Genomic DNA, 10,649 nt, shown 5'->3' with positions numbered 1-10,649 from the left:
GAATAACAAACGTTTTAAAATATATCTTATAATTAATATATTATTACATCAAATCTACATTTTAAATGTTAAACTTTCTAAGTCATAAGTTTTTTGATTTTTGGTGTTTTTCTTTATTTTAATATTGATTAAGCATCAAACATAAAGCTGCACTCTCAGATTTACCGTTTTGAAAAAAAAATGTCTTGGAAAGAGCAAATTTTTGCGTAAATATCTGCAAGCCAGTGCTTAAAGATTGCTGACAAAAGATCAGATTGCAGATTTTCATATTTCCGTTCAAAAATTAACATTTTATGGCTAAAACCGAAATGCTTAAAACATCAATTTTTGAACTTGAATATAAAAATCTGCGATCTATTTTCTGGTCAGCATTCTTATATAACTGGTTTCCATGCATTTTCGCAAAAATCGGCTCGTTCCAAAATAAAGGAACAACAAGAATATATAATTTAACTTTTTTGTTTATTTTGAAATAATTTTCACATTATTCACATCTTTTAAATACACATTTACAATGTATGTTAAAATGTATTATGCATTCTCATTGTACAATACAATATACATTAACATAGATGGAGAATGTTATTATATGTTAATACATAGTTATGCAGCTGTCACTAATCTTGTTTCATTTATTTTTGGGACGGTGTGCACATATGTAGAGGAAATCTTTTTTAGCAGGCCGGTCTCGGTCAGATCGCCAGATCTGTACATGTCCCATGCAGCGAACACACGTCCCTGCATGGACCTGTACGCTGCCTTCTGGTTACGCTGCAAGCGTTGTTCTGAGACCAGGCGGATATATATACACGTATCTTAAAAATATTACCACTTACCTTCAAATATACATTCAAATTAAAAAGGAAGTGGGGGCTTTTTGACCAAAATGGGGGCGTTTTGACCAAAATGGGGGCTATTTGACTTGGGGGCTATTTGACCAGGTTCCATGCAAATCATTGACCAAAATTTCTAGGTCAAATAATAAAGGGGCAAAATTGTATTATATGCAAGATTGAGTAATCATAACTTAATTTATTAAGTAGGTTGGATATGTAGATATCCGTATCCAATACAGCTTAGCATTTTTATGTTAATAAATAATTAACTTGAGCTCATCTCGATGTTTGCGATCTATTGTAATCAGTTTTACATTAACTTATCCGAGAATTATACAAAGATCTAGTATTATCATATTGATTCTATTTTCATCTGATTTTAATATCATGTCGATATATATTTAACAATGTTCGCCTATCATTATAGCATTCCTCAGTAGTCCAGTAGTTGTCGAGATATTGAAATGTCAAAAAATAAAGAGCAATGATTTACATTATATGCAAAATAATTACCTAACTTGATCAATTAAGTAGGTTTGATAATAGGAAACACCTGTCTAAAGTTTCATTGCAATACATGAAGTATTTGCTGAGATATTGACTTAAATGTGGTTACATGCAAAACCTTCACCAGAAATTCTAAATCAAATAATAAAGGGCCATAATTTGCATAATATGCAAAATACAGTTACCTAACTTGTATTGTTGATGGCTGAGTACGGTTTTATAGTCTCAATGAAATACATCACAGTTTCTGAGATATTAACCTATGTATGCTTACATGCAAAACCTAAACCAAAATGTCCAAGTTGAATAATAAAGCGCCATAGCTTACATTATATTCAATATGCTGTTATCTTACTTCATTAAGTAGGTTGGATATTGGGAACTCATGATGTGTTTGCTGAGATAATGACTTAAATGCAAAACCTCAACGTTGACGCTGATGCTAGGGCGAGTAGTATAGCTTCCATATTCTCCGAAGTCTAGCAAAAAAAATGCATAGTAATTTGACTCAGATTCTGCACATTGCCTCAGAGTAGATCATAATGAACGATTGTTTAATATACAGGACTATGTGTACTGAACACGTGTGGAAGAACTTAAATAGGCAGAAACTTGACCATGTAAGCTGGTATGGCTAACAGAGTGACTGTATGCCAACGCATTGCATATAGAAAGTGATCCAATTTTTTTAAACATCCTTTAATGGTGTTAAGTAGGAGATATGGATGGAAACAAAACAAAGATCCAACTAGATATTGCTTTTTTGAAAAAGTGCTTGTCTCCCCAATGGTGTGGTCATTATGCTGATAATTAATCAACGATGGACATGAAATTTGAACTTTTGGACTGTAGAGGAACCAACAGCAAGCTTTATTCAATTATTGATCGGAAACCATGTTTCAGCTCAAGGTCCTCGTGACCTTTGACCTACTGATCACAAAAGCAATAGGGGTCATCTACATGACCAACTTTGCATACTAAGTATGAAGTTCCTGGGTGCAAGCGTTCTTAAGGTACTGATCGGTAACTGTTTCTTCACCTCAAGGTCACGGCGACCTTGACTTTTGACCTACTGATCTCAAAATCAATAGGGATCATCTACTAGTCATGACCAACTAGCATACCAAGTATGAAGTTCCTGGATGAAGCATTCTTTATTTATTGAGCGGAAACGAAGTGCGACGTATAGACTGACGGACTGACCACAAAATCAATAGGGGTCATCTACTAGTCATGACCAACTTGCATACCAAGTATGAAGTTCCTGGGTGCAAGCGTTCTTTAGTTACTGAGCGGTAACCGTTTCTTCACCTCAAGGTCACGGCGACCTTGACCTACTGATCTCAAAATCAATAGGGTTCGTCTACTAGTCATGACCAACTAGCATAGCAAGTATGAAGTTCCTGGGTACAAGCGTTCTTTTGTTATTGAGCAGAAACCATTTTTAAGCTTAAGGTCACCGCCAACATAATGTTTTTTACCTGAAGGTAACCACGACCTTGACCTTCGACCTTTTGATCTCAAAATCAATAGGGGTCATCTACTAGTCATGAACAACTAGCATACCAAGTATGAAGTTCCTGGACCCAAACGATCTTTAGTTATTGAGTGGAAACCGTTTTTTTCACCTAAAGTTTACCGCGACCTTGAACTTTGACCTACTGATCACAAAGGGGTCATCTACTAGTCATGACCAACTAGCATACCAAGTATGAAGTTCCTGGGTCTAAGCATTCTATAGTTATTGAGCGGAAACGAAGTGTGAGGTACAGACTGACTGACTGACAGACAGGGCAAAAACAATATGTCTCCCCATGAATGGGGGAGACATAATTACAATGTACTTGACCTAGCATTGCAAAATAACCCAGCGATGTTACATCAGTTGTATTATGACCTTGACCCTGTTTGTAGGTTAAAACAAATATTATACACATCACATTAATGATTTAAACATGTGACCAGTTTTATAAAAAAAGATCCTTGCTCATATAAGCATCATGTGGCGCGGACACGAAAGAATGCCTCAAACGCTGGATACATAGTATTGTGACCTTGACCCATTGAGGTTCCTACAAAGGTTCAACACACATTTTGTATGGCTTTTAATGTGACCAAAGTTTTACGATTTGAGTTTCATTTAATCATACCAGTAGGTACACAAGATATGGAAAGGACAAGTTACGCAAAGCTTAAACCATTGAGCTCTAATATGGTCATCTTCACATATACAAGTATTGTTATCGCATTCACAGAGTGCATGTATATACACTGTACGTGATAAAATACACCTAGAGTAAAACTAGACTAAACTAAGTAAGAGAACTTCAAATGTTAAAATAAAAACAAACTTGAATTTTGAGGATTTATTTCTATCTATTTTATATCCATTCTATGGAAGGGCACAAGTTTACCTTTGTTAAAAACACTTTCTATCATAAATATTTTGGAAAAATGTTTATTTCTTCAGTTTATTATCTACTATTCTGATGGTAAGATTTTTTAACAGTTTTTACAAGGGTTGATGACCAGCATATTGATATACACTGTTAATCATTTATGAAGTAAGGGATACCACATTTATTGGAGTTATAAACCACTGTGATAATAGATAAGGAATCAAAGTGTGTCACAATTAATTTCTGGTTGGTTCATCATGTACTTGTTCACATTCACTTTTAAAACATAGAAGTCTGGTGTAAGCGCAGAAAGGTAAGTCCAAAATCAGAACTTTTCTTTGTAATAAATTCCACTTTTAAGTTATGTGAATAAAGTCAGTTCAGTGTGCGAGAATCTATCCGAGGTCAGAGGAGACTAGAGCGACACCCCTCTCATAGAAGCTGTGGCCTTTGCCAGAACCCTGTCCCTCCGTCTCAAAGTCCAGGGTGAAGAGAAGCTGGGCGCGTGTTGCGTTCAGGTACACAGGCAGTGTCACTTTAGAGTCCATGTGCTTTTGCTCATCCAACCTAGAATAGCCACATTAAAAGATTGTACTTGTAACAAATTCACATAGTGAAAACATGATTAGTGAACAAATGCATATAAGCAAAAAAAGTGTTATAATATTTAAGTGCAAATGTGTTTGTCTTCATAAAAAATATAAACCACGTAATTGTGAAAAAGTAACTGTAACTGAATGCTAATAATAGTCATACAATGAGCTACAAATAAAAGATAATTTTACTGAGAATTTGTCAAAAAGGTAAAAACCATTAGAAGGTGGTCGAAAATAATATAAGCCCAGGACTGGTCAGTTGTTTGCTAGGGTTGCTCAAAATTTGATATAGCTGGGATTGTTTCAATTCTCTTAAAGAAAAAGTATAAGAATTTAGGCTTGTTCATTTAAAGCCCTAATTCTGATAACTGCTTAATACGCCCGTGGGATGACCACATGTTACATGTAATTATATTTCCATCAGTTTAAACACACAAAGGAAGTTAAGAAGCACATCAGAGAGGTTGTCCTACCTGACCCATCTAAGCAAGGTGAGAGGCAGGTCTGTGGAGATGGTGGAGGAAAGCTGCAGCTTGTTCTGCTTGCACACAGCTCCCTGCAGCTTCAGCCCTACTGCACAAAAACTGCATGCATCTGGGGTTCCAGATTTCCCATCCGTCACAGACACCTAAAGAAGATGTACAACATTTTCAGATTCCATATGACAATAGTACTACAGAATCATGTAGCTATCATACAATCAGTTATGCAAAATATGCTCCATCATGAACTCATGGAGTTGTACAGAGCGCCAACTTTACTCATGTTTTGTGACTGCTTGACATTTAAATAGCTACACACATGTATATTTTTGTATAAACCAAGAAGCTACATACATCTAGGTAGAGTTCCTCAAGTGACCAGCTGTTGGCCTGAGCCACATACTGCCTGGTGGCTGTAATATATGCCTCCGCTATAAACAGTCCTCCCAGCCACACCTGCAGGTTCTGGAAATATATAGGAGTCAACCATATATACATGTAAATTATTAAATGTTATTTTTATGTTGTTCAGTTTCTGTGTTCTGAAAATAATAAAATGCAAAAAATTTGCATTTAATACCTACGATACTGAGGGCATAACATTTCTTAAACACTGAGCAAATGCCAATGCTTGTCTGTGGGGGTTTTCAGTCCAAAAAGGGGCATAAGTCACAGACATTTATGTCAAGAGTAATAAGCCTTACTGTTGTTGTGCATTCAGTCTTTGGAAACATATGTACCATGTTTCATTTAAATAGTTTGTAAGCTTTGGTCACCTTGAGTTCCTTGGCTCCACCCTGGGCCACCTGTACAACGGTCTGGAGCTGTTTGATCCTCTGGCTGAAGTCGGTGATCCACTGTATGACTGTTATCCCCCCAGGGACAGTGTACCGCCTCCAGGACTCTGGGATCATACCTGAAAGCAAACAGTGGTTTTATCTACAGTATAAACTGTTCCATTACCAATTTTGAAGTATTTGATCTTAAGGCTATTGGAGTAAAATGTTAAAGAGTAATATTTAAAAGAACAATAAGTATTGAGCATTATATGGCAGAGTTAGAAATGACCATGGTTGTGTTTACCTTTAGCAAGGTCAGCCATCATGTTTCTGTGGTGATTGGTAGGCTTCTTCTCCCCAATGCATACCTGTAGAACGTCACCAAGGTCACGTCTTACGTCATTCAGCAACCTGCCACCTGCATTCACCTCACGCTCGAAGAAGCGGAACAGAGGGTCCTTGATGTTCTCTATGGTACGCTTCATTGCTCCCACAGACTGCAGGGAGCATTATGCACATTTTAAATATTTACTATAAAAATAGATTTATTGAAGACCTTTTGTTTGCAAAACTACAAGTGCATGGGACAGAAGTTTTGAGTGTTTGCAATACTCAGCAATGCCAAACAATTACACTGTATTGTTAAGTACTAAAACTGCAAAATTGCTATTTACATTCATTATGACATTTATCATTCTTTAGTTTATCTCACCTTAAATGCAAAACAGAAATTGCCATATATTTATTTGATATACCTCGTTCCCAACCAAAGCATCATACAACAATCATACCATTTTCATAAAATAACATCTACACATATTCCCGCAATATGTCTAAACATATTTCCCAAGTGTATCTATAAACAAAGAATTTCACCACTTACACTTATGAAAACATATCAAGATGTTTTATGTACTTTTTATATATATTCACAAGCAATTTAATGTACGTTTAAATTCAATTGTAGTCTTTCAGACATGGTGAAGTTCAATGTCAAGCATCAAAAAAGCAAGGACAATATGTATGCCTGAAATGAACTTTGGTCATAGGGAACTGATGATAACTATGGCATGGATGGGACAACATGAAGGACGGAAGGGCACAAAATACCACAATACATACCACATCTTCGTAGCCCTGATAAACAGCAGTATAAACTGTTAGTAACTACATGTTCAGTGTGGTAATGAAATTGTTAACAAAAAGTCAAATACATAAAAACAACATGTAGTGGAATACTGGCACTACAGCATTCCAGTACCAAATACACAACTAAGAAGTTACAGCAAAATGCAAGGAGATGAAAAACATAACAACATTAAGAATGTATTTACACTAACTACATTATATTGAAAGCAGAAATTGTCAGTTTTTATATCTAAACTATGAATGGTGTTCACACAATCTGCTAGACTAAAAGACTGTCTACATATGTTACCTTAGGTACGAGGTCTAGCCAGGTCCTGACGGAGGCATGGAGGGTCCTCATCCATGCGGGGCGGCCATCCACCACCAGCTTCTCATCATCATCCTTTCCTGCTGTATCCAGGTCATCATCATCCTCCAACAGCTCCACCTAGGGACAGGAAGAGGAGCATTGTGTACAGGCTTAGGTCCTGTGTCAATATTCATTCTTATTTTATTGTGAATAGGGCCAGGGCCCTTTGAATTGTGACAATAGCAACATTGAATCATGAAAAAGCCAGATGATTATTTAAACATTTTAAAATTGGACTAAATATGACATTGCTTTCTGTGATAAAACAAACAGGAAGAATTTCACCACATTCTGTTGACAAAATGATGGAAGAAAAGGTTATAATTAATTAAAATATTCAAAATTGTAAATATTTCTTCCACTTATGTGAATTTTTTTATCACAATCTTAAATGATATACATAATATGCAGAATCAGAAGATATGGGCTAAATGAACGTGTGATGGACGGTCAAGGGTAGATCTACATGCTCTATTTGTTCCACTATCTTAAACTAGACCTTTTTTAGAGAAACGTCAACAATGTTGAGCCTGTCGATCAAAAGAAATGATGAATCCATTCTATGAAAGGTTGCTAAATTAATAGCAAAGTGAATATTAATAGCAAAGTGTTTTTATGAAAATGGAACTCAATATTGTTTTACCAGCTATGTTCCTAGACTGAATGTATAATAAGTGAAATGCCAAACAGGCGTAAATACAAGAAAATCTGATGTGCCCCGAATGAGGAGTTCACATGAGTTTAAACATTGTCTTCTCATGGTGAACATTGGTGCAAAGTTATTTTAAAATACCCAATGCATGCAAAGTTACAGTCTCGACAAGCCAGAAGAATACAAAGGAATTTTGACCAATGACCGTTAAATTTGACCTTGACCTATTGCTACGAGTCTTGCACCAGACACATGGCCATGATATGAATAACACTCCTGTCAAAATATTCTGAAATCCAACGATGAACAACAAAATTACAAACTGGCCACAAATCTCACTTGCTGACATGACCAAATCTAACAACCTCTTTTATCAGTAATGAATGATCCATGTGCCATAGAGAGGTTTATATCAAAAAGCTTACCTTCATGAGTTTAGCGCACATATCAGCCCCGTGTGTGGTGAGCAGAACCTTTTCCGCATTGTTGGGCAGGCCAAGCCAGGCAGGTGTTTGTCTTTCTGCATCCAGGTGCTCCGCATATGTAACAAATTCCTCACGCCTGCAGAAAATTATTTGTTAAAATTATTTATTTTAGTTTTAAAATGATATCTTCCCATTTCAGCAAATTTATTTTAAAGAATATTGGCTTCTTACAGCTACAATAAGACCGACTTATGAAATTGCAAAATTTTCATCTCTATAAAATTTCACCTCAAATAGTCATAGAAATAAGTTTCATTTACAAAAAGCGGTTAAGAACAGCGTTCATATGTTACCTGATGCTGTCTGGCATGGCTATCTTCTTGCAACCATCAATGCTCGCCACCAAGGTAAAGTCACTCTCAAAACTCTTCGGTGAAAACAGCTTGTCTATAAACGTGTTCAACAGACGCTGGAAGACAAAATGCCAACTTCTTTCAATACATTGTCTTTTGCCAATTCAGCATGCCAGTAAACATGGATTCTGATCATAATACACATAAAGAAGCACTAATGTATCTACATGTGATCGTTTTTTACAAAAAAACATGGATGTGCAAAAGGTAACCATATACATGTTGATCCTTTTACATAAAAAAATCATATTAATACCTCAACACGACAAAACTAGAAGAGAATTCCTCTAACCTGGTCGAAGCTATTGTCAATCTTGCCCCCATAGATGCACTGTGAGAGCAGGGTCTTTATGGCGTCCCATGGCACCTTCTCTGGAGACAGGTTGGTGCGGCCCTGTATATATTTATAAGTATATGATCAGGTTGGTGTTATTCATATTTATGAAAAGGGAAAAACAAACCTGTCCACTTATTGACTATAAAAATTTACACTCTCCATTGATTACATTTTTTTTTTCAAATTAATGTTTACTAGATGAAAGGAAAAAGTTCAATAGTTCATTTAAAAGCTGCAAGTTAATATTTATACCAGTAATACAAATGTGGTGATACATTCATTGTAAATAATTTTTTTTACCAAGGCTACACTGTCAATCCAGGTGTCCAGCATGTCACAGGCCACCTTCAGGTCAGACTCGGTGAACTCGTACTTCTTGGCCCAGCCTAGCGGCATGTAGCGCATACGTTCCTGCACTATAGCATGGAACCAGGCAAGCAGGAAGTAAAGTCTTGCTCGCTCATTGGGCTCCTAGTAAATAAAATATATAATCAAAAATTTAAGACAAGCATTTTTTTTTAAATAAATATCATAATCATGTCAATTAACCATTCATACTTGTGGATAATCAAAACTAATGCAAACAAATATGAACATAATTAGTAAATCTTTATTTCACATTATGCACTGAACACTGTGAGTCTTATAAATATAGTCTAGACCAATAAGGCTACAAAATGTTGTACCCTGCACATCCTTGTGGCTGGAATAGAGCTGAACGTCCTCAGCAGGTTGGCCGAGACGCCTGGCGGGGGCTCGAAGGTGAACACACGGCCGGCGCGGAGCAGGTTGGTTGGCAGTTTGGGGTTGATCTCCATGGTGAGGAAAAGACGGAAGTTAGGATGAGGCGTCAGGTTGTGCAGCTTCTTCTCCAGCTGAACCAGCCACTGAGGGGCCAGGTGAACATTTTTCAGCATCACCCAGCGGCCAGACTTGCTCGATGAATTGATCACCTTGTCCGCCTGCGTGAAACCCTCAGCAGAACCTTCAGATATATGGTGAAGATTTTAATGTTGGTTTATGAGACTTGTTGATTATAAAAGATATGATCATGATGATTTGGTAAAGAGATGAGAATTTTGCTTAAGAAAGTAGTAAATTGGACAGTTTTACAACTAACTAACACATTATTATGCATTTCTCTAATTCTGATCATAGTAACTATACACAAAAAGCAAACTAAACCCTACCAATGGCAATAGATGTCAACTGTTTGCCAAGTTCTGTGGCCAAGTCATCCACTCTACCGCTGGCATCATATCCTGGCACAGAGCACATCAATACTGGTGTGCTAGCTTTGATCTAAAATAGTAACACCTCTTTAAAATGAAAAATTATCAACAGCATTGCAAAAGGATACCACATAACTCAACATTGATGTTTAACACTTGCTACCTGTGTTTTGTTATTATCTTGTTTGGTGTTTCGTAAAAAAATAAATTGTAGTATTTATTTGAATTTTAATGTAAGCGCAATTGTGATATACTTAAGTTGACATAAATAACTAGAAAGTAGATCCTGCTCTCACATCTGACTCCACAATCCCACCCAGGTCAAGTTCCTTGTCGGCAGCATGTGCAAACGTTGTGCCCAGGACTTTCTCCACAAAGATTCGGGCCATGGAGGTGAGCCGGTCTGGCCGGAGAGCCTGCACAACCAACATACCATTCACTGCCTTACCCACCGCAGCTGAAAGTTTTAACAAAATTTATGAGTCATTTTTTT

At 36.6% G+C, this 10,649-nt stretch overlaps 1 protein-coding gene across 1 annotated transcript in view; it reads right to left on the bottom strand.

The window, feature by feature from the left end:
• Positions 1-3,694: 3,694 nt before the first annotated feature.
• Positions 3,695-10,649, bottom strand: part of LOC128209011 (cytoplasmic dynein 1 heavy chain 1-like) — a 63,012-nt gene continuing 56,057 nt past the window's right edge. Inside the window, 14 exon segments of the mRNA XM_052912808.1 lie at positions 3,695-4,309; positions 4,812-4,966; positions 5,175-5,285; positions 5,597-5,736; positions 5,904-6,096; positions 6,722-6,736; positions 7,038-7,175; positions 8,175-8,310; positions 8,528-8,643; positions 8,880-8,981; positions 9,225-9,395; positions 9,611-9,909; positions 10,115-10,226; positions 10,453-10,613. Of these exon segments, the coding sequence (XP_052768768.1) occupies positions 4,138-4,309; positions 4,812-4,966; positions 5,175-5,285; positions 5,597-5,736; positions 5,904-6,096; positions 6,722-6,736; positions 7,038-7,175; positions 8,175-8,310; positions 8,528-8,643; positions 8,880-8,981; positions 9,225-9,395; positions 9,611-9,909; positions 10,115-10,226; positions 10,453-10,613 (2,021 nt within the window). The 3' untranslated portion in view covers positions 3,695-4,137.

This window comes from Mya arenaria, chromosome 11, assembly GCF_026914265.1.
Source record: "Mya arenaria isolate MELC-2E11 chromosome 11, ASM2691426v1".
Lineage (NCBI taxonomy): Eukaryota > Metazoa > Mollusca > Bivalvia > Myida > Myidae > Mya > Mya arenaria.
The sequence above is the reverse complement of the archived record's forward strand: the minus strand, read 5'-3'. Positions and strand labels throughout refer to the sequence as shown.